The sequence below is a fragment of the Pongo pygmaeus genome, chromosome 7 (assembly GCF_028885625.2).
Source record: "Pongo pygmaeus isolate AG05252 chromosome 7, NHGRI_mPonPyg2-v2.0_pri, whole genome shotgun sequence".
Classification (NCBI taxonomy): domain Eukaryota; kingdom Metazoa; phylum Chordata; class Mammalia; order Primates; family Hominidae; genus Pongo; species Pongo pygmaeus.
This window is the reverse complement of record NC_072380.2, coordinates 68810955-68836297: the sequence shown is the minus strand read 5'-3', so window position 1 is coordinate 68836297 and position 25343 is coordinate 68810955. Positions and strand designations below refer to the sequence as shown.

Here is a 25343-nt window from a genome sequence, read left to right as displayed (position 1 = left end):
CATTTTACATTAATGGAATCAGACAGTATATGATCTGTTGTATGTTGATGCTTTCACAAAGCAAGGGGGTTCATCCATGATTTAGCATGATCAATACTTTATTCCTATATATGGCTAACTTTCCATTGTATGGATATACCAAATATATTTATCCATTCATCAGGATAATGGATAAACTACTAATTGATGGAATTAGTAGTTTTCTGGTTTTAGCCATTATGAATAATTGCCTAGCCACCCTTTCTTAATCCTATCTACCCCTTTTTCTTAAAGAATAACCCTTCCTGTACTCTCTAACAGTCCTTTCTCTACTCTCCAACAACACTCTTTCTGTCCTTTTGGTCTTTATTTTTTCCTCTTTATCACTATCCAGCATACTACATGTTTCTTCATGTGTCTTGTTGTTTATCTATACTAGAATCTAAGTTCCACAGGGCAGAAATTTTTGTCTCACATTGATCACTGTGGTATCTTTAGGACCTGTAACTGTGTCTGTCATATAGTAGGCAATCAATAAGCATTTGCTGAATTAATAAAGACATAAGTGAATAAATTGAATGTTTACTTTGCTCTATACTGAGAAATATTTAATGATTTGCCAGGCGCGGTGGCTCATGCCTGTAATCCCAGTGCTTTGGGAGGCCGAGGGGGGCAGATCATGAAGTCAGGAGATCGAGACCATCCTGGCCAACACGGTGAAATCTCGTTTCTACTAAAAATACAAAAATTAGCTGGGTGTGGTAGTGGGTGCCTGTAGTGCCGGCTACTCAGAGGCTGAGGCAGGAGAATCACTTGAACCTGGAAAGTGGAGGTTGCAGTGTGCTGAGATCACACCACTGCACTCCAACCTGGTGACAGAGTGAGACTCCGTCTCAAAAAAAAAAAAAGATATTTAATGATTTAAGTGGTTTGATGTTTCTAGAATATTACTATTTTTAACCTCTCCTGTGATAATTTGGGGTGTTTCAGGGTACCTTCTGGAGACTGCTAATAGTTGTATTTTTTAAAATCATGTCTGTGTGTCTGTGACTTTCTGAAGACTACAGGTGAGAGATGGTGTATTGACAATACTCATGTATTGTCAATGCTGTAATCACTCTGGCATTGTAGCATGGGGTCTAGGCATGGCATCACATGTAGCATAAACATGATCTACTCTGGAAAGGGAGCTTGTCAGAAAGCACAGGACCCAACAGCCTGTCCTGCTGAGAGTGTAAGTCCCTAACTAAAATCCAAATTTTGGGGACATTTTTTCTTGTGTGTGTGTATTGTGATGTGATAGAAGTCTCGTGGTGAGGCAGTATTCAAATAAGATTGATGATCTGTTATTAACTTAATTCTTAAAGAACACTCAATTCTTAGATTTAGTCAATTGGTATATGCCAGTTTACAAAAGTAAATGCAGTTCTAAAACATTTTTTTTATTATTATTTTTTGTTTTTTTGAGATGGAGTCTTGCTCTGTCGCCAGGCTGGAGTGCAGTGGCGTGATCTTGGCTCACTGCAACCTCCACTTCCGGGGTTCAAGTGATTCTCCTGCCTCAGCCTCCCGAGTGGTTGGAACTACAGGCATGCACCACCACGCCCGGCTAATTTTTGTATTTTTAGTAGAGATGGGGTTTTACCATGTTGGCCAGGATGGCCTTGATCTCTTGACCTCGTGATCCGCCCACCTCCGCCTCCCAAAGTGCTGGGATTACAGGCGTGAGCCACCACCCTTGGCCAAAACATTATTTTTAAAACACTATTTTACAAATTAGACTATATTTTAGGATGCATTAAGAAGCACACGGTTGAAAACAGTGTTTTTTACATAGGATGGGACAGGGGCATACTTGACAATGTCTGGAGACATTTTTGTTTGTCACACCTGAGGGTGTTGCTGCTGGCATCTGGTGTGTTCTAGTGGCATTTAGCCAGGGATGCTGTTAAACATCCTACAATGCACAGGACAGCCCCACAACAAAGAATTATACAGTCCAAATTGTCAGTCGTGCCAAAGTTGACCAATCTCAATTTAAAGGAATCTGTAATGTGTTTGTAAATGAATAGAATACTTACATAAAGTACTATACAAACACATGTATATATACGTTATATATAGAAATAATATATAATATATATTATATAGAGAGAATATATATATGTAAGGGGGGTTTGTGTGTGTGTGTGTGTGTGTATATGTATATATGTGTGTATGTAAGGGTGTGGGGTAAGGAGAGAATATATTCCTCTATTCTCGTAACAACCCTTTCTCTACTTATATTTCTCTCCTTACCCCACATCCTTACATATCTGTATGGTAAGTCAAATTTATTTTATGTTTTAATTTTGTTCCTTAGTTAAAAAAAAAAAGGTAGAAAATTTGACTGTACCTCCCTATTCTGTGATACGTCTTTCTTCTAACTCTAGTTTCTTGTGTTGTGTTCCAGAATATTGTCTATTTTCATACTTTAGAGCTATTATCTTTCATAAAGCATTGTTAAGGTTTAAATAGCTTGTTTCTTCAATGCTCAGTTTCTCTATATTTCTCTATATCCGAATTATCTGTCTTGATTAGTCAACAAACCAGGCTTGAATATTAGATTGGGAAGCATTTAAAGACCTGATGTCATGGATTTTTTTGTCATTTTCATTTTGCAATATGGAGCATCAAAGAAATAAAAATAGGGATTTACTTATTTATAATTTGTGAGATTTTTGTCTGAAATACTTTTTCTTTTGTAGTTTATCAAATAGTGATTGTTTTTCTTATCTTTTTTAACTGTCACCTGTTTTTAATGCAGATTAATACTGAGGAACACGTGGATGCAGCTGATCAGGAGGTTATCTTGTGGGATCATAAGATTCCTGAGGATATTCTAAAGGAAGTAACTACTCCTAAAGAGGTACCAGCAGAAAGTGTTACTGTCTGGATTGACCCACTTGATGCTACACAGGAATATACAGGTACATTTAAACTGAACTCAAAACATTTGATTGACGTTTAGTAGTGGAGAACCAGAACCAAGGCATACTTCCTGTAGGTGATAGTGGCTCACTGATTGTTCAGTAAAGAAGCATTTTTAACAGTAGTAGCGGAATGTTTTATATTGGACACCTATAATTGAAGAAACTTCTTTAGCCAGAATTTAATGTTTACTCGGGATATTAGGAATTTAAGTTTTAATGCATGTACGTCTGACTTTGGAATTCAAAATAGTAAATTTCTAGGTACCCAGAAGGCAAGTAAGTAACAAAACAGAACTACTGTCCCTCCAGTCCCCTTTTTTACCTAGTCCTAGTCAGATTTTATTTTTGTAGATCCCCTCTCAGGCCTTGTTTCTTACCCAGAGGTAGCTAATTTCTGCCTTTTCACTCTTCATTTGGTTTATATGTTAAAATTTATCTATTTATCCTGATAGATGCTAAGTTCCCTAAATGTGGAGGCTTCTACCTTTTTACCTTTATATTTCAGTGCTTTTGCACTGAATTTGAACCATAACAATCAATACATAACTTTGGAGAACAGGGAGAAGACACTAGATGTATATATCTAATAGTAACTAAAATTACAACACAGAACTTTTCAGGAGTAGATAATAGAAATATGGAATATTGAGAAATTTGGTCATAAAAAGTTATTCCTAAACTGAGATTGGCCTGTTCATATAATAATAACATTTAGTGAGCACATCCCTTGTGCAGGGACTATCTTAAGAGTCTAATTTGATTTTTTTAATTAAAAGTTAATTTATACCTAAAGATGAGTGCTTAGTTATTGTTTGTATTATATAGACAAGGAAGCTGAATTTAAGTAATTTACTCAAAGACATTCAGTTAACAAAATGGTGGGCTAGGAGAATAACCCAGGTAATGCCTGTAGAACCAGAACTCTTTTGTTTGTGTGATTTTAATAATATAAAAGGGTCTTGACTCTAAATGCAATTTGTTTTAAAACTTTTAAGTTCAGGAGTACAAGTGCAGGTTTGTTACATAGGGTAAACTTGTGTCATGAGGGTTTGTTGTACAGATTTATTTCAACACCCAAGTATTAAGCCTAGTTAGTATCCATTAGTTATTTTTCCTGATTCTCTTCCTCCTCCCACTCTCTATCCTCTGAAAGGCCCCAGTGTGTGTTGTCCCCCTCTGTGTGTCCATGTGTTCTCATCATTTAGCTCCCCACTTAGAGAACACGTGGTATTTGGTTTTCTGTTCCTGTGTTAGTTTGCTAAGGATAATGGCCTCCAGCTCCATCCATGCCCCTGCAAAGGACCTGATCTTGTTCTTTTTTATGGCCGCATAGTATTGCATGGTGTATATGTACCACATTTTTTTTTTTACCTGGTCTATCATTGATGGGCATTTAAGATGATTCCATGTCTTTGCTATTGTGAATAGTGCTGCAATGAACATACACATGCATGTGTTTTTATAATAGAATGATTTATATTCTTTTGGACCAGTAATGGGAATGCTGGGTCGAATAGTATTTCTTTCTTTAAGCCTTTGAGGAATTGCCACACTGTCTTCCACAGTGGCTTAACTAATTTACACTCCCACCAACGTTGTATAAGCATTCCTTTTTTTCCACAACCTCACTTGCATCTGTTATTTTTTGACTTTTTAATAATAGCCATTCTAACTGGTGTGAGATGGTATCTCATCGTGAACCAGAACTGTTAGCCACTCCTTTAAACGGGCTCTTGCCCTCGGACTCTATTTGCTTGAAGGGATTGTTTTGGAAAGATATTTCATGTATATAAATTTTTTAATGAACTAAAGTGTAATATTGTATCCTGAATTTATGCACATTACTTTGGCATTTGTGTATGTTGTTTTGTTTTTTTTCTCATAGAGGATCTTCGAAAGTACGTCACTACTATGGTGTGTGTGGCTGTAAATGGTAAACCCATGCTAGGAGTTATACATAAGCCATTTTCCGAATATACAGGTATGAAATTTGCTAGAGCTTTCAAGAATTATTGTTGTTGAACCGTTTGTCTATAGTGTTTACTGTCATGTACCTAAATTTGTGTCCATTTCTGTATTAGTTTCCTACGGCTGCTGTAACAAAAAAACGCAAAGTATGTGTCTTAAACAACAAAAATGTAGTGTCTGACAGTTCTGGAGCCTAGAAATCTAAAATTGTGGTGCTGGCAGAGCCATGCTCTCCCTGAAACCTGTAAGGGACTATCTTTTTGTGTTTCTCTTAGCTGGCAATTTGCCAGCATTCTGTGGTGTTCATTGGCTTATAAGTGCTTATTCCAGTGTCTGCCTCCATCATCATATGGCATTCTCTCTGTGTGTCTGTGTCTCTTCTCCTCTTACAAGCACACCAGTCATATTGGATTCAGCGCCCACTCTACTCTAGTGTGACCTCATCTCAACCTAGTACATCTGCCATGACCCTATTTCCAAATAAAGTCAGATTTCGAGGTGCTGGGAGTGAGGATGTCAACATATCTTTTTGGGGGACACAGTTTAATCATAACAACCCAGAAAGTTAAGGTAAGCATTGAGATGAGATTATACTGGATTAGAGAAGGTTCTTAAGCCAATTAGAGTGTTTTTATAAGAAAGAGAAAGGACATAGACACGTGGGATAAGATGATGTGAAGGTGGAGGCAGAGATTGGAGTGATGTCTTTAATAGGCTAAGGACTGCAGTCACCAGAAGCTAGGAGAGAGCCATGAAAGTTATTTTCCCTCAGAGCCTCCAGAAGAAACTCACCCTGCTGACCCCTTGATTTTAGACTTCTGGCCTTTAGAACTATAAGAAAATATATATATTTTTGTAAGCCACCAAGTTTGTGGTACAGATTGAGTATCCATTATCTGAAATGTTTGGGGACCAGAAGTGTTTCACATTGCAGATTTAATGTATTTGCATATATATAATGAGATATCTTGGAGATGGGACCCAAGTATAAACATGAAATTTATTTATATTTCATATATAGCTTGTTTACATAGCTTGAAGGTAATGTTATACAACATTTTAAATAATTTTATGGTTGAAGCAAAGTTGTATCTGTGAGCTATCATGAGGTCCAGTATGGAATTTTCCACTTGTGACATCATGTCAGTGCTTGTCCTGGCATTTCAGATTTTGGAATTTTGGATTAGGGATTCTCAACCTGTAGTTTTTTATGGCAGCTTTAGGACACTGATACAATGGGCATCCCATACTACCGTCGTTTACTGCAGTCATCCCCATTGTGTCTTAAGGGCGTGACTGATAATTGCATAAAAAGGCTGTCTGTGAAGTGGGGAGAAACGGAAAGACAAAGTTAATTTTTGATTACTCTAAAATTATGTATTTGTTTTGCTGAATAACTGAATCCCAAATTCTGGCTGCTCTGAGATTGGCTAAACATCTATTTGAGTGTTGGCTCTGTGTTTCAAAATCAAGTCCACTTTGTGCTATCTGACCTTTTTTCTTCTTTTTATAATTCAAATAATTTTTAAAGTTGATGGTTTGATAAGCTACAAAAGATTTGTGCCATTGCTATGACAATATACTGTAAGATTAATTATATAATTGCTTTATGGCTTATGGATTACCTTCACATATTTTCCTTAATCTTTACTGAATTAGTTAAGATACACACTAGGCCGTTAATTTAGACTGCTGTAATGTACACCAAAATATATGAGGTTGAATACAAAGTAGTTTATTTTTCTCTTCTCTAACAGACAGTATATAAGCAGCCCATGACTGCCAAGGTAGTTCCCTGGTGCCAGGCATGCAGTTCTATCTCTATTGCTGCTTTGCTGTTGTCGTCCTCTGTGTAACTGAGGATGGCTCACCACTTCAGCTGTATTTCACCGTGGAAAGGGTAAAAGGGAAGATGTGGAGGACATTTCCCACTAAGGGTTTGACTTGTGAAGTCAAACATGCATCTCTTCACCTCACATCCCATTGCTATCTAGAACCTAGTCACAAAGGAGGCAAAAAAATGTAGTCCTTATTTTCAATGGCCATCCAAACTAAAATGTAGGGATTCTGTCATTCAAGGAAAACAGGGAAAGTGGATGTTGGAGTACAGCATAGTACTGCTACACAGAGAGAGGGACACAGTTTCTAAAATCAGTACTCTCACTTACAAATGAGGAAATGAGACTCAAAAATTTAATACCTTCCTCAAGGTCATTCATGTAAATTAGTGGTAGAATCAACCATAGAAATTTTATTCAAATCAGTATCACACCACTTTCAAAATAGCAACTCCATAATTTCTAGCATTTATGTCATGTTTAACAATTTGCAGTATACTTAATGTTATCTCATTTGAACCTTTCAGTAACTATGTGACAAGGAAAGACATCTTTTTTTGTAGATGAAAAAATGGACTTAGGAGCTCCTATCATGAAACCATAAGTTCAAAATGTTACTCTAAGAACTAACCACTCCTTAATAGTATCTTACAATTATTTTATATTTTCACAGTTTATGAAGTGCATTGACATAAGTTTTTTCAGTCTTCAGTAACTCTGGAAGGAATATAAAATGGAAATTATGACTTTTTTAAATTAAAAAAACAGGCATATAAAAGTTAAATACAGAGCTTAAGTCTTTGAATCCCTCTTGTTCTTTTGACACTGTCCCTTATTATCTCACTATATCAGTTAGAATGGCATTTAGCTACACACAGTGTAAATCTGATTACAGTGGTTCAACAAGGGTTTCTTTTTCTCAACTAACAAGAAGGCCAAAGCATAGGTGTGCTTTAGTGGCTCCATAATACGTATAAGGATCTGACTCCTCTCTTTTTGCTTTTTTTTCTTAGAAGGTAGCTTTTTGTTTGCATGTTCACAAAGGTGGCTCCTCTCATTTACCATGTTCTCTGTTCTAGGCAGAAAGAAAGGAGAAAGAAGAGAGACAAAAGGTCTACCCTAGATATTCTTTGTATGAGGAAAAAAATATCTTGGAAGTCCTATCCATTAAACCTCTGCTTCATTTTATTGGCCGAATGTCACATGACACCCTTAGCTGCAAACAAAGCCTGCTATTCCAAAGAGAATTGGAAGCTCAATAAAGGAAATGAAGAGGAAATTGATATTAGATAGGCAAATAGATTGACATTCTCTGGGCATTGATTTCCACATCTGTACGTATTAGGGGGAAGAATAGGGATAATAAAATGCCCCTTTTTAGAAACCTTTATTTAATAAGAATATATATTCTTGTCTCATCTGTAGGCTTACCCACCTTAAAGAAGTCAAACGTCCCTAACTTAGCAAAAAGTGGTTTCTAAAAATGTCTTTTTAAGTTAGTAATATAATACCCCATTCTTCTGTAATGCAGCTAACTTGCCCAATGTACTGGAACACAAAGGTGCTTGCTAGTCCGCAAACTCTCTAAAATAATCAATACGTTTATAATTGTGTTAGGTTGACCTTCCATTCCCACACTGAATGTTTGCTTGTGCCCTCCTCCTGGAATATTATTTTCAGATCCAGACGGTATGTTGATGTTGGAGGAATACCAGTTGTTAAGTATTGGTATGTTTACCAGAATTTAGCTACACTTCACTATAGTGGGAACTAGATATTATTGTTGTTGGCAGTAGTTGGAGCAAAGCTTATAAAAATTTTTATCAGACTTAATTAGAATTAATTCCTTGAGTTTGAAATTCTTAGAATCAAGAGATACTTGAATAGTATTTTACTGAAGTAATATATAAATGTATAAGTAAGTGTAGTACAGTAGACCCACGAACAGTGCAGGGGTTGGGGCACTGATTGTTGAAAATCTGTGTGTAACTTTTGACTCCTTAAAAACTTAACTGCGAATAGCCTCATTTTGACCAGAAATCTTACCAACATAAAGAGCTGATTAACACAGATTTTGCATATTTATGATGTACTGTTTCTTACAATAAAGTAAGCTAGAGGAAAGAAAATGTTACTGAGAAAATCATAAGAGCAAATACATGATTGAATAAGAGGGAAATGGCTTATCCTAAAGGTCTTCATCCTCTTTGTCTTCACATTGAATAGGCAGAGGAGGAGGAGAAAGAGAAAGGATTATTAGTCTTGTTGTCTCGGGTGGAGGAGGTGGAAGGAGAGGCAGGATATACTTGATGTAACTTTGTGAAAATATGTTGTAATGTCTGTTTGACTTTTTTACTTTTCATTTCTCTAAAAATTTTACTATATGGTACCAATCCTTCGTTATTTGCTTTAGTTTCAGTGACTGTATCGTAAAATGGTCCATGTCATAAAAGAAGTCAAAAGCAGTCTTGAATAATGAGAACCTTTCTTCCAGTTTGTCTAAAATCAATTTATTTTCTGGCACTGCTTCTTCTACATCTTCTTTCTCATTGTCTAGCCCTGGTTTGAAGCATTCATCTCCATCAAGTCGTCTTCTGTTAATTCATCTGGTGTGGTGTCTGTTCACTCTTGAATGTCTCCAAGATCCCTATCTTGAAACCCTCTACCCCCTACCTTTTAAAAATAATATCTGCACTCTCATGATTTTCTTGATTGCCTCTGTTATGAATCTTGTGGAGACATGCACAACATCTGGACGGTTTTTTCCAGCAGAAACTTATTATTTTGGGCTTAATGAATTCATGGGTTTTTTCTGTAACAGTGGCATCTTTAGTGGTGTAATCCTTCCAGACTTTGAATGATTTTCTCTGTCAGGGTTCTCTACTGTTAGTATTGACAATCCTTTCCATAGAGTACTTTGTATAATGAGCCTTAAAGGTCCTTATGACCTCCTGCTGTAGAGGCTGGGTTAGAGACATAGTGTTTGGGGGCAAGTAGATCACTTGATGCTTTTAGTGTTGAACTCGTGGAGTTCTTGGTAGCCAGGGGCATTGTCCAGTACTCAAAGAACTTTAAAAGGCAGTCCCTTACTGGCAAAGTACTTTCAGACTTCAGAGTCAAAGCATCAGTGGACTCAATCCAGAAAAGGATTCTTGTTGTCCAGGCCTTCTTGTTGTAGTCAGAAGACTAGCAAGCAGCTGGTGTTTTATCTTTTCCTTTCAAGACTCGGGGTTTAGCGGTTTTGTAGATAAGGGCTGTCCTGGTCATAAACCTGACTGCATTATACAAAACAGTAGAGTTAGCCCATCCCTTCCTGTCTTAAATCCTAGTGCTCATTTCTCTTCCTTACTAATAAATGTATTTTGTGGCCCTTTTTTTAAATTTTTTTTTTTTTTTCCAGAATAGGACACTTGTCTGCATTGAAAACCTGTTCAAGCAGACAGAACTCAGTGATTTTCTTAATGGCATCTGGGGACTTGTCTGCTGCCTCTTGGTTAGTAGAAGCTGCTACTCCTGTTATCTTGGCATTTTGTAAAACCAGATCTCTTTCTAAAATTATCAAACCATCCTTTACTGGCATTAAATAATACAGCTTTAGATTCTTCACCTTCTGTTTTTTTAAAGTTGTCATATGACTTCATTTTTTCTTGAATCATGCTAAAGCCTTTAGGCATATAGCAATTTTGTACCCACATAATAGCTGCATTTTCAATATGAGATAAAAAGGTAATTCATTAAAAAGTGTTAAGGTTTTTGCACCTGTTGGTGTAGCTTCAGCAATGGCTTCATGAGTTTTCTTGTTTTTTTTTTTCCACAATTATTCTTACGCTGTATTCATTTATCTTGAGATAGCAGGCAGCCACAGTTACAGACCTCAATCTGTGGTGTGTATCAAGCAATTCAACTTTTTCTTGTAATGTCATGATTTTTCTCTAGGTGGGAGCACTTCTGGCATCACTAGTGGCTCTTCAAATGAGTCTCATGGTGTTATTCAAAGTTTTCATTAAACACTATGAAATTGTATTAAACACTATGAAAAATATGCAAAACCCACAAAAGATCACTTTTTACCATGATAAGCAATTTGCCGGAGAGAGAAACTGCTCACACAGAGATGATTACATCACATAGGTTTCCTTTTTTTTTTTTCTTTTTTTTTGAGATGGAGTCTCACTCTGTCGCCCGGGCTGGAGTGCAGTGGCGCGATCTCAGCTCACTGCAGGCTCCACCTCCCAGGTTCACGCCGTTCTCCTGCTTCAGCCTCCCGAGTAGCTGGGACTACAGATGCCCGCCACCACGCCCGGCTAATTTTTTGTATTTTTAGTAGAGACGGGGTTTCACCATGTTAGCCAGGATGGTCTCGATCTTCTGACCTCGTGATCTGCACGCCTCAGCCTCCCAAAGTCACATGGGGTTTTAAGTGGGTGCTCATGACACTTGGGCTCACACAATAGCATTGGAGGGGGGGGTGGTACAAAATTATTTCAGTAATACGTACTATAATTCTGTGCAGTTTATGATTTTATATTTCTTTACATTTCTCTAAACTGTGAATGGCGCTACGTATGTATGGTCTGTAAGTGCTTGTGTGCCTAAGTTTTGGTTTTAACTTTTTATACTTTGTGTATATTTTATGGTAGTAAATGATAAAATAAGTTAGTACCAACATACATTTTATGCATTCATAACATACCTAGCTTTTTCTTAAATTTTTAATATTTCTAGGCTACATAATTTGTCCGTGAATTTTTTTCAAATCGTCACAAATCTCCAAAAAGCTTACCAAAATATTTATTGAAAAATATCTGGGTATAAGGGGAGCCACACAGTTCAAACCTGTGTTGTTCAAGGGTCAAGTGTATATTCACTTGGTGGAAATTTTGTAGCTATTAATAATAAATTGTTATGTCTGAAGTAGGTGTAGGAACGTACCAACCACTTTTTATTTCCTACTGGGCTTTTTTTTTTTTTTTTAGCATATCTTACAGGTAAAATAAACACATTTTGTAGCTGCTCTTCTGCCTTACCACTATACCTCATTATCATCCATCATTTATATTTATTTAAGCACCTACTGTACTAGACACTTGAAATAATTATGTTCATGTAAGTGTTACTAATAAATGTATTGAGTTTATGTAACATGAAGAACATTTTTAAAAATACTAAGTCAGCAATTCTTACATTATTCCGGTAGTATGTACTGAGATATGCTATAATATTTTTATTCTCTTACGCAGTACTGACCTCTAGAGATAAAGCACTGTAAATTCACTTAGTAAAACTGGTTTTTGGAATATTTATAAAAAGCATTAAGAGGATTTTTTGTTTTTTTCCTCTTCATTTTTTTTTACTTTTATGCATAATTTCAAACAAACATAAAATTATAATGAATACTTATATACCCCTTCATCCTGATTTAACAGTTGATAACAGTTTTACATATTTGCTTTCCTATTTTTTGGCCTATGTACCTTAAAGAAAATTATAAGGATCATAATAAACATTTTACCCTTATACTTCAGTATGCATCTCTAAAAAGTAAGGAGATTTTCTACAAAAGGGCAGTATATTAATGTAATAAAATTAACAATTATTTCCTAATGTCATCAAATATTTACATTTCCCCATTTAACAGCAAATGCTGCTAAAGTGGATTTTACAGCTGGTTACTTCAAACCAAGATCCAGTCAACCAACAAGCATTTATTTTGGTTGATAGGTTGTTAAGTTAAGGTTTCTTAATCTAGAACAACCCCTAGGCCCCTTATGCCCCCCATGACATTGATGTTGGGAAGCTTAAGTCATTTCTCGTTTAGAATAGTCCGTCTTTTGGACTTGTCTGATTGTTTCCAAAGGATGTCATTTAACTTCTTTATTTTTATATCCTCTTATAAAGTGCAGATTAGATCTGAATCCTTGATTGGATTGAGGTTAAGCATTTTTGTCATTAATACATTGTAGGTACTTTTCACATACTTCCTACTGCATCATATTACATAATACTTGTCTCGCCATTCATGATGCTCAGATGATTAAAGTGTTCATGACCTGATCTCTTAGTTACAAAATTTTTATTTTTTTGCTACTAGCAGGTAATCTGGAGAGATTTTGACATCATTTGAGATCCAGTTTTATTAAACCTTTTGCATAATAGTTTTAAGATCTATTAAAGATGTTATAAAATGAGATTTTCTATTTCTGTTGTTTCTACATATATTAGCATGAATTCTTCTATAGAGAACTTTCTCTATTAACTGGAATTAGTTTGTTTATCCTGAAATGTTTTTTCTAGAAAAGCAGGATAAATGTTTAATTCTTTTACTTTACTTACCAATTTTCAGAGTAAGGAGTTAGAGTATCGAACCCTTCTAGCGGTAACATGTTTTTCCAGGAAGGAACAGGCTTTCTCTCTCTGTAAAATACTCTTATGATCTTAATGAATTTTATATGTTCAATGTGGTTCAAACAACTACTGTTATTATTTTTAAGTTAAATTTGTTCTTTTTGTTGCTTTTACTAGTGCGTTTATTTATCCTTTTTTCTTTACATACTCATGTAGTCCTTTTCTTTAGACATTGTCTCATTGTCTCTTGGTTCACTACTATAAGCATCAGTGAAATTAGCATATTTCATCCTTGACCGTCATTTCATTTTAGACAGTTTTTTTTTTGATGTTTACTTTTCGACTGCTGTTCAGCTTGTCAGAGTTAAATGGTGTCCTTTAACTTTTATCAGCCAACTATGAGAAAACCATTTATACACCTTTATTCTTTTACCTTATTCTCATCTTTGGTTTCCCCTTAAATCCACAGTTAAATTTGTTCAATGGTAACCGACAATGCATTTGCTGAGAGTTTCTCAGTCACCCCTTGGTTGGATAAAGCTTGTCCTCTAATAGATTACCTTAGAAGAGCTAACTCATGGTATGATCTTCCCTGAGTACATACTAACAACTTTGTCTATAGTCTTGATACTTAAAAGACTACTTGGCTAGTAATACAGTCTTTGGTTCACCCTGTATTAGTTTCCTCGGGCTGTTGTAATAAGTTACCACAAACTTGAAACAACAGAAAATTATTCTTTCGAAGTTTTGGAGGCCAGAAGTCTGGTATCAAGGAGTCAGTAGGGCCATGCTTTCTCTGCGTGCTTGAAGGAAGTTTTCTCTTGCAGCTTTTGGTGGCTCCAGACATTGTTGGCATTCCTTAGTCAGTAGATGCATCACTCCAGCCAGTCTCTGCCTATCTTCACATGACAGTCTCCTTTCTGTCTCCCCTGCTTATAAGGACACCAGTCATTAGATTTAGGGCCCACCTTACTCCACTATGACCTCAGCTGAACTAATTGCATTTGCAAAGATCCTACTTCCAAATGAGTTCACAATCTGAAGGTTCCAAGTGGACATGAAGTTTGGTAGGACACTGTTCAACCCACTAAACTTCAATGATGTAACTATGATGTCTTTTAGAATTGGCATTCTGGGCAAATTTCCCAGGTACTCGGTGTGTCTCTCAGTGTAGATGTTTAGGTCCTCTCCTACATTTTTTATTTTTTTAGAGACAAGATCTCACTCTGTTGCCCAGACTGGAGTGCAGTGGCATGATCATAGCTCACTGCAGCCTTGAACTCTTGGGCTCAACAAGTGATCCTCCGACCTTGGCCTCCCATAGTGCTAGGATTATAGGCACAAGCCACTGAGCCCAGACTAAGGTTCTCTTTTGTTTTTTAGGGACATTTTCTTGAATTGTAATTTTAAAGATTAGCTCTATCCCATTAATTTTTCTTTTTCAGGGACTCCTTATATATGTATGTTGACTCTTTTTTGTTTTCTTTTTTTGTTAATCTATCACTTTCTCTGTGGTCCCTTTTATCTGTTTACTTGTTTCACTTTCCTTTTTGCTTTTCTCATTGCTTGCCATACTTTTGGAGAAGTCTGTTGCCCTTTGTGTGTCTTGTGATTTAGTGCTAAGCCTGCAGTGATTTTGTTCTGTTCTTTTTATTCAGTTTCTTTTCTGTGTTATATGAGTTCCCACTTTACATCTTGTTATTGTTTGCCCATCTTTTCTGAGTTGTTGATCTTGTGTTTCATGGCATTTATTCAATATATTGTTGCTTATTATTTTTAATCATGTTAGAATATTGGTTTATGGTTTTTCTCTGCATTGTGGAAATTTGAGTATCCTGAAATGTTTTAATCTATGTTCTTTATGTTTTCTTTTTATATTTTTCAGTGGACATTGCAGTTTTATACTTCTTATCCCTGTTTGGGCCAGCTATTGTGGGATTAATGGAAGGTTGGTGGCAGGAAGGGAGTTTGGATGATTCTCAGTTCAGGAGCTTTCATTTCTGTTAGTGTGGGAAAGGCTTTATCTTCATTGTCAGTATGGTTTTTGGTTTTCAGAGCTCTTCTTTCTTGTTTGATCTGACCTTGTTTCAATAAAGCCCCTATCTTAATCTCTTCCTTCTCTTCAGCTCTAGTTGCTACCTTCCAAATCCCAAAAGATGTCTTACATCATCATCCCCTCCCTTGCTGCCACCAGGGTGTTCTCAAGACTACAATTCTGGTCCCGTGTCTCCTCCAAGCTGCTTCTTGATGCTTTGTTGCCAAGTTTCAGGCCTTTTTCAGTACTTCCCATTTTAGATGGAACCTCTTCCTTCTGGGGAGAAATCCTGGCTGCTGTTACCTGAGTCCTACAGCCACTGAGAGTTCTCTGACCTCTTAGCACCTCTGTGAAGCTCTTGCTGTAATCCTCACACTAGGGTCAGCTCTAGCACTTATCCTGCTGTTCTTCAGTGTTTACCTCCCTACTTTCTCATACGTTTGTGTTGATAGCTCTCTTCTGTCTGTCTCCTACTTACTCTGTAGGTACAGAGCATGGGTATTTCTATTTGTTCTTCTTGTTGCTGTGTATAGTTTTTAGAAGGAGGTATGAGAAGAGTCCAGGAGACTGCCATCATTCTTGGGGAACTCAGAAACCCAAACTCAGCTAATGTTTTTGATTTTTTTCTCTGCAGCCAGAAATAAGCTGGTGATGCAGCTGGTTTCATTACTAGCCATGGTGGACTGACTATATCTTGCCCTGTAGTGAGTGACTGCTAAAACAACAATCTAATTGGGATAATTCTGAGTAAGTTTGTTCTCTTGTATAGTTTTATAGTCAGTGAAGAAAACTTCCAAACCAAGAAAATCATCTGAAGCCATCTCTGACATCCCCTTCCCTTTTAAAAAATCTATTCTGTTTTGAAATCTAAGGCTTTTTCTTTAATACTCTCTGATAAGGCTGATATGTAAACCTAACTCACCTCTTTTAACTGTTTTCTGTTTATAAAGTCACTTAGGAGATTGAGCTAATATGCAAATAATTGAAACCATGAATATATAGAAGTGGAGGCAGTATAGGAGAAAATGCGTTTTAAAATTGGAGTTAGGGAAGTTACTTGTGCTTATGTTGCAGGTTGGGTTCTCCAGGAATCAGACTTGGAGCTGGAGATTAGCTTCGGGATGTTTATTAGGGAGTGCTGTTGGGATCACAACTGTGAAAGAGAGGGAAGGAAGTGGGATAGATGCAGGGAGAAGTGGAGTTGCAGTGTCATCCCAGTGGAGCATGGGAATCCTTAAGCCAAATATTTAATAGTCATTGTCTTTGGCTGTGCAAGATAACATGACCTTTTTTAGTTTTGTCTTAATACATGTCTATTTTACAAATACACATATACTACTTTTGTACTGTGGAAAAAAAGCTTTCTGTTTTGGGGGAAAATACAAATAATTTTTTAGAAGAGAGTTATTTTGTCATTCATACATGGCACTTTGGGTTCTGAAGAATATAACCTTTAGTTTTAAAGCTTCAGTGCCATTAATGGATATTATATTTGCTTTTCAGCTTGGGCAATGGTAGATGGTGGTTCAAATGTGAAAGCCCGCTCTTCCTACAATGAGAAGACCCCAAGGATCGTTGTGTCTCGTTCCCATTCAGGGATGGTCAAACAGGTCGCTCTTCAGACTTTTGGAAACCAGACTACAATTATCCCAGCTGGTGGTGCTGGTATGTTCCTCTTCCTGTGTGATCCCTGGAGAATGTTCCTGGCATGGTCAAGGCTATGTTAGGAGACTAATTTGCTTGTCCATGCTTGCGAAGAAAGTGAGGAGGAGTGGTGTACTTTCAAGGCAGGCTTGGTCTCCTGTTTGGTAACCTCGAGGGTGGGATTTTAGTCACTCTGCCCTTCTTATTAGAAAGAAGCAATCTCACAACAGTGATTTCTCTTTCTTGAATACACAAAAGCATATTCCCATTAGATCTACCATTAATTGCTTTTTATGCAATCTGATTTCAAAATAATTGTCTTACTTAACTGTGGGAATATCAGGGAGAGGAAGAAAGATCAAGCACTTAAGATGCTTCATATGGCAGAAAGACGCCAGGAGTCATCATAAGTATTATTAGAAAGGCTAATCCCTAAGTCACTTTTAACACCCCTGAACTCTTTAACCTGCATGCCTGGGATGAGCAAGAGAGGCTAGTGCGCACCTACCGTACCGTATATTCTGTACTATTGTATTATAGTCAGCCTAGTTTTTCAGAAAATAAACTGATAATAAAATTTCAAGCCTTGTGAGCCATATACCGTCTCTGTTGCATACTATTCTTTGATTTTCTTTAATGAACTTTTGAACATATTTTTTTAAAAATTCTCATCTTAAGAGCCCTGTACAAACAGGCCATGACCTGGATTTAGCTTGAGGGGCTGTTTGTCAATTCCTGTTATGAGTACTGTCTAACATGTCAGAAATGTTTTAATTCAGGTTAATAGCAAATTATGGTCAGAAAATAAATGTGTTGGAAAACCACCTCAGCACACATAAAGGGAGAAGTAATAGTTCTTTTTTTTTTTTTTTTCTTTTTTTGAGATAGGGTCTCATTCTGTCTCCCAGGCTGGAGTGCAGTGGTATGATCTAGGCTCATTGCAACCTCCGCCTCCTGGGCTCAGGTGATTTTCGTGCCTCAGCCTCCCAAGTAGCTCGGACTACAGGCATGCACCACCATGCCTGGCTAATTTTTTATTTTTAGTAGAGACAGGGTTTTGCCACATTGCCCAGGCTGGTCTTGAGCTCCTGAGCTCAGGCAGTCTGCCTGCTGTGGCCTCCCAAAGTGCTAGGATTACAGGCGTGAGCCACCACACCTGGCCAATACTTTTTAACTTTTATGCCTAATAATTTTAATTTTCTGTTCTATATATCTGCCTTCTTTCATATGGCTTCATTATTTTCTTAGAGGCTCTCTGTTAGGTTGGTTAGGAAAAGTAATGTCCAGAATACCCAGCAGGGATGAGATGACTAGGTTCTAGACCCAGTTTCTTCTGCATTTGTTTTATTACTTTAATTTTTAAATTCTGCCTCATTACAAAAAGGCTTTAGAGTGGTAGTGTTACTATTAGTTCTCTTTCACATCAGGCCTACTTAGATGTTTAGGTAAAACTTGTGTGTATAATATGTCATTCCATAGAAAATGGCACATACTGAATGTGTCATTCCATAGAAAATAACCACAATGTAGATTTAAAATTTTTAAATGGTAGGTATATATTTGGTTACATTTGAGACTAGCTTAATAAGTTACTTTGCAGGCCTGGTGCAGTGGCTCACGCCTGTAATCCCAACACTTTGGGAGGCCGAGGCAGGCGGATCACGAGGCCAGGAGTTCAAGACCAGCATGACCAACATGGAGAAACCCCGTCTCTACTAAAAAATACAAAAAAATTTAGCAGGGCATGGTGGCACGCACCTGTAATCCCAGCTGCTCAGGAGGCTGAGGCAGGAGAATCACTTGAACCCGAGAGGTGGAAGTTGCAGTGAGCCGAGATCACCCTGTTGCACTCCAGCCTGGGTGACAGAGCGAGACTCTGTCTCAAAAAATAAATAAATAAATAAATAAAAATAAAAAATAAGTTACTTTGCAATGTATTTTTGTTCTGAGTTTAATGTTTATACTGTTACTTTAAAATTTTTTAAATTTGAAATAATTTTAAACTTAGGCAGTTGCAGAGACTGCAGCAAGCTCCTGCACACCCCATCCTGTTATTTTAACAGGATACTTAATCAAAAAAGTATGCTACTTTCTTAAAATTTTTTGAATAATAACCTAAATTCTTTGTTTATCTTTTAGGTTATAAAGTTTTAGCACTTTTGGATGTGCCTGATAAGAGTCAAGAAAAAGCTGATTTATATATCCATGTGACATACATCAAAAAGTGGGATATATGTGCTGGTAATGCCATCTTAAAAGCCCTAGGGGGGCATATGACTACCCTGAGTGGTGAAGAAATCAGTTACACTGGTTCAGACGGCATTGAAGGGGGACTCCTTGCTAGCATCAGAATGAACCACCAGGCCCTGGTCAGAAAACTCCCAGATCTAGAAAAGACAGGACATAAATAAGCATAACTGACTACAGGGTACAGTTCTTCACAGCTGAAATGGTTATTAGCCTGAGATGCTGGAAGCTTCAAAAGATTGGTGGAGACTATGCATGGTTAAGGCCATCCTGAACTTTTTAAAGTATTTATGAAGCATCAGAGATTTATTTTCCCTGTAATAGGATGCAAGATCAGGGAAAATGGGTTGCTTTGTGTCTCAAGTATTGTCTTTATTTTTGAGACTATTTTCATACAGTTGTCATACACAAGGCGCATATATATATTTGTGAATTAAAATCTGTAACTGAGTCTACATTGTTATGAGTCACCATTTTCACACAACATCATGAATCTTCACTGTTAGTACTTTCATATAGAATTCGGTTGAAGGAAAGATTGATTTTTGTGTAGATGTTTAATATAACTTTACAACTATATCTCATTGAAAATAAAGTCATTGGGGATTTTTACCTCTAAGTTGGATGGAAAGCACAAGAAGCCACACATTCATTAATATGCAACAAATGTTGTATTTATGTTACTGAATATTTCTATGGATTAAAATAGAAAAAGTTTAATTGATTTTTTCTTTGAAATTTTAATAACAGGTTCACCAGCTGGTAGGAAATAGAGACACATGATGGTTTGCATTGTAATAATTTCTGTGTGTATGTGTGTGTGTTGTTTTGTTTTTATAAAGAAAAGTGTGTTTGTACCCATGAGTTCAGCATTTCTGCTATCTTGCTATTTTCATTTTCCCTGTGGAAGATGCATGGTTGCATCCTTTTCCTTCTGACCAACACTTAGTCTTTAACTTTGTAAGGTTCGGTTTAAGGTTTCAGGGTTAGCACTATAGTTTTGGTTCATTTTCTCATTAAGGATAAAATATGATGTAAGGCACTATAAGAATATAAATGATTCTATTACAATTGAAAGTTACTTGACATTACATTAATTGAACTAGCTTTCATTATTTTCAGATACTTTGTTTTAGTATATTTTTTTAAATTTGCCAGGTTTGTATATAGAAGATCCTTTCATTATCAAGAATGAGTATGGTTGCTTTTGCCATGGTTACTTTTACTATTAATAAATGTATCTAGCCTAACCAAACTCTGAAAGTGTAGTAACTTTTGAGATTCTCTTAATTTCCCTTCAGATTAAAATAGAGAAGGTTGGAGGTACTTTTTGATGAAATTTTTTTCTAGTCTGGTTAGAAAAAAAAAGTTGTGACATATTCATTGTGTTACCGTAACTAGAACCTTGCTTTGTGAACTATCTTTCATTGGGATGTATGGTTTCTCTCAATGTGAAATCTGGAAACTTCATGTAAAGTATCCATGCCATTATTTCATGTGACTCCAGTGCCCTTGTATTCCATAACATACTGATAAGAAGAGGGATTTCTCATGGTTTCTTTCTTTGCTAAATTTTTTAACCGTAAAGCAGCTTTCCGTTTATTTTCCTATCTTGGAAGTAAAATTGACCAAAGAATGTACGTTCTAGCCTGGTGGAATGTGCATACTTTAGGTTTGTATGTTACATTGTCCAAAGCCCTTTACTTTCTTATTAGTCATATTACTGAATCTAATATGACACAAATGTTTTCACCCAATCTCTTCCAACTGGTCAAATTTGAGAAGGTGGTGGGCCTCATTAGTAGGCCTTTTCAGTGAAAATTCATTCAAAGTTTTGGTAGGTGGAACACTTGATATTTAAATAGGACTTGAAAATTTTGAAAAGAGTATCAGAGACCTCATCTTTTTTACTTTGCAATAAGCTGAAGAAGCTTTCTTTTTCAGGAGAGATGGCAAAGGTATATGCTGTTGCCAGAGTCCTGTGGTATAAGCATCTGTTTTTATTATAGTATGTCAAAGTTAGGGAAATGGGACTGGCAAGTAAAAAATGGAATTTAATTTCAATGTTATATGGGAACTCTGATTTAATGGGAAGCAAACTAGTTCATATTAGCAGGAATTATTTTATTTTATTTTATTTTTTCGAGACAGAATTTCACTCTTGTTGGCCAGGCTGGAATGCAATGGAGTGATCTCGGCTCACCACAGCCTCTGCCTCCCGGGTTCAAGCGATTCTCCTGCCTCAGCCTCTCAAGTAGCTGGGATTACAGGCATGCACCACCACACCCAGCTAATTTTTTTGTATTTTTGTTAGAGACAGGTTTTCTCCATGTTGGTCAGGCTGGTCTCAAACTCCCGACCTCAGGTGATCCGCCCGCCTCGGCCTCCCAAAGTGATGATTTTATTTTTATTTTTAATTGTATTAATCTGCATGTAGATAATGACTTTGTGAAGGATGTGTGTTGTGTGCAAAACTTAAGATACTGGTTGAGAGTTAAATACATTGTTTTTATAATATGTTGGGTATAGTCTAGTTACTAATGATTTTTAAGTACTTTTATAAAAAGTTCATTTTTAAAATTGTTTGTTTTTAAAAGCCAATATACATTGCAGAATTAGGAACAGTATTTATATTTATTTACACAAGACATTGTGCTAGAGCATACTAGTAAAACACCTTCATGAATGAGTAATGTAATCTCCCAGAATTACATGAAAATTATTTCTAAAAAGTAGCAAAGTCATTACCTTTTGCTTTTAATGACCCACACCTCACCAGCTCCTGGTCTTTTCTTCACTGTTGCCCTTATTTTGAGGCAATTTTTCGTTAAAATACGACTTTTATGCACCACATTTAGTAGAGGCAGTGACATCAGTGATCTCAGTACCCATCAGCTGTCCCCCTCCTCTGCCCCTCTTCATCTCTTCTACCTTGTGACCATTTCCCTTACCGGTTCATGTTCTCCTTTATCTCTGCTTTTCTTTCTTAGCCAGGATACGTCCCTCACAACTCTCACTCCCAAATTCTTTTAGATATACATTTTTCTGGATATTGGCTGCTGAAATCTGAAGCTCTGGTAAAGTTCCTAGTACCAGAGATCAATCCTGGAGGAGGCCTAGTTAACTATTACATTACAAAGACTCCTCAGAAAGTAAAGGAAAAATCACCTTCGAAACCACAAACCTTTACGTTGTCAAGTCTAATATAAGTGTTTTTACAAAATATTTCTTTCTACCCATTGTTCAAGAATGTAAATGTAAAAAAAAATACAAGAGAGTTGGGTAGATACGCATGCTTGAGGAAACTTGCTTTTACTGTTTTCCTACTTGTATCCCCAGTTCAGTTGAATTTACAAGGACCTACAAGATGGTCATGTTTGTCTTGGTATGTGCTACCCCAATTTTAGTGTTTCTTTTTTTATTTTAAATCAGTAATTATTCAGTTGATTGTTTATACTATATAATGAAGTGACAAAAACATTTTGGTTTGTATGTTTTAAGTAACAGTTGTGCAAATTCCTCCTGTTTGTTAGGTGCTCCCTTTGAATATTTTGTGAACTGTGTCAGAGGGAGAGAGGTGGTGACTAGGAAGAGGGTCAGAAAGAAGCTAGAGGGAGGTCAGGGGAAAGGTAACAGGGAGGATGCAAAGCAGACATCTCCCCTGGTCACCCCAGGGGTCAGGATATCTGTCCTTGTCTCATGTTGAATTCAAAAATTGGAGCTCACTTAGGCTTTGAAGGTGACAGCCATCTCTGATAGCTGAGCATAAGTAAAGAAAGGTGGAATGCCATTGCAGAAAGGAAAATATTCAGCTTTCCTCTCTTAGATCGCACTTTGAAGATGGCCTTCTGGAGACAATCTGACGGGTTAAAACAAGAACTGTTGGAATTATTCTAGCTGTAACTACCTATGGGCTATGTGTTGATTGATCCTAGAAAGAAAAAATAATTTTTCATTTTAGATCTTGATTGAATTTAAGATGTATTTATATGCCTACAAAAAGTCTGTCTTGTAACTGTTGTATAAAATAAACCTAATCTATGGTTTCATTTTTAATCTAAAAAAAGTTGTGCCTTAACAATAGGGCATTGTATGTTAATAAGGGAAAACAATCTTTTTAGTAGATGGGGAAAATAGGAACTTTTTGCCATTAAAACTTAAGTTCTTTTGATGTTTTTAATATTATAGTTGGGGGAGGTTCATTAAATTGAAATAAAATTATTTTTGCATAACCTAGCATTTACAACTAAAGTATGTTTTTTATAAGAACTGGCATCTTGATGTATATAGGTCTGAAATAATATTTCATCTTTTGATTTTTAATTTTAATAATATTAGACCAGGATAGATCACGTTTTTACAAATCTTAGTTTTAAATAAATTATTTCAGTGTGCTGTTAGTCCTCTGCAGTCATTTTGGTTTAAAAAGTGACTACTTATTTATGGTAGCATATCAATAATTTATTAATGTTAAAAAATACTGTGTATGACATTACAAACCAGAACAGTTCCTGGGAGAGAGGATTCTAATTGATTGGCAGTTCTGAGAGGGCAAAAAGAATGGAATTTTATACTTCAAAAGGAGGTTTTGGTTTTACCAGGTACTGCTTATATAAATTGTTTATTTTTATTTCATCAAAGCCTGGCAGGTATATGCATTCCAATTTACCATTGGCAAAGCTTTATTTATTTTTAAGGTTGGATGTTGAATTAATTTTGTGGGAAAATGAGATTTGTAAGTAGTTTTCTTTCTAGATAAGATAACATAAACCAAACTTTCAGAAGTTAAGGATGATGAATAATATTGAAATGACTTGTTATATATTGTGTTTGTAAGGATTCCCTTAAGTATCATAATTAACAATTTGTGGAAATTGAAAAAACATAAACTGTGTTATTTGATTAGTAATATGTTCTCTTAAAATTCATTTTGAGGTGTATGTTATACACATAGTAAGTTTTTGTTCAGGAATGACTTGCTCATTCTGTGTTTTTAAAAATAGGAAATAAGGCGTAGTGAGTCATCATTACATCAATTAACCAAAAAATATTTCATCCCCTCCGTCACTAAAATTATCTCCTTTAGCCACCTTTCTTATTCTCGTGTTAGGAGGGCACATTTATGGACTTTTAATTTCCATGTGCCGTATTGTCCACTACTGGCAGTAGCCAAAGCTAGCTGTTGCAGTCCCACAGAAGAGACAGTGCTCTGCCATGATGACAGGGCACTGCTAGGGCTGGTTTTTCTTGTTTTTCCCTTTTGGCAGTGTGGACTTCAGGAACTAGATGTGTATGCACAAGGGCTTGAGTTTACACTAAAACTAGGAAATGGAGTGTTCAGTCTATGTTCTTGCATCTTCATACTTTTATTTATTTTTTGTCATCCTGCCTTATACTGGGCTAACAATGAGAAATTAAAATAAAAATACCTTTGAATACTCTTTTCCCTTTCATGTATTTAAAGCCATGGAGGAACTAGACCATTAGCTGTTGCCGTCACATGCTTAGACACCAGTTTACTTAGCGTGTTAATGACCTTCCTCACCCATACTACCAACTTTAAATGGGTCCCGACTTCACCCTCTGGAAGGAAGTAAACTCTTCTCTCCCCATGGTCTTAGAGCAGTTTTTAACTGCAAGCACCATCTCTATATGTGCTCTTACTAGATTATACAGTTCTTGAGAGGGATTGCATCTTGGTGTTTTTGTATTTCCACCTCAACCCCAGCACCTAGCCCAGTCTCTTGCACAAATTAAGTACTTAATGTGTGTTGAGCTAAATTGAATAAAGGATTATTAGCATTAGCATGTTTCGTGCCTTGGTTGTATAAGCTGGTTGTTTGTTTTCTTACCTTTGCAAATATTTATGATTATCACCCCCCCCACACATACTAAATTGTTTTTAAAAGTTTTGCCTTTCCTTCAGATACTACCCCAGGCAATTTGCTGTAGATAATGTGATTGCTTCCAATGACATAATTATCCCAAACTCTCTGCCCTGGATATACTTTGCCAAACGAAATTTGAATTCTCTGAATAAATTGGTCGTGTCTAAAAGAGATGGTGTGCTGCATCTCCTTTTTTTGCACCCCCCCCCCTTTTTTTTCATTGTGGTAAAGCGCACATAAAAATTTACCATTTTAACCATTTTTAAGTGTACAGTTCAGTGACATTCAGTACGTTTACAGTGTTATGCAACCACCTGGAACCATTTCCAGAACCTATTCATCATTTCTAAACCAACTATACTCATTAAATAGTAACTCTTCATTCTCCACCATCCTCGCCAGCCACTGCTAAAATCCCTGCGCCCAC

The 25343-nt window shown here is 36.5% G+C and overlaps 1 protein-coding gene and 1 pseudogene across 1 annotated transcript in view; both read left to right on the top strand.

Annotated features, from left to right (window-relative positions):
• Positions 1 to 25087, top strand: part of BPNT2 (3'(2'), 5'-bisphosphate nucleotidase 2) — a 35677-nt gene extending 10590 nt beyond the window's left edge. The window contains exons 2-5 of the mRNA XM_054498736.2: positions 2786 to 2948; positions 4837 to 4932; positions 16641 to 16802; positions 18921 to 25087. Coding sequence (XP_054354711.1) covers positions 2786 to 2948; positions 4837 to 4932; positions 16641 to 16802; positions 18921 to 19192 — 693 coding nt within the window. The 3' untranslated portion in view covers positions 19193 to 25087. The remainder of the gene's footprint in view (positions 1 to 2785; positions 2949 to 4836; positions 4933 to 16640; positions 16803 to 18920) is intronic.
• Positions 21056 to 25087, top strand: LOC129042544 (histone demethylase UTY-like; annotated as a pseudogene).
• Positions 25088 to 25343: the final 256 nt, after the last annotated feature.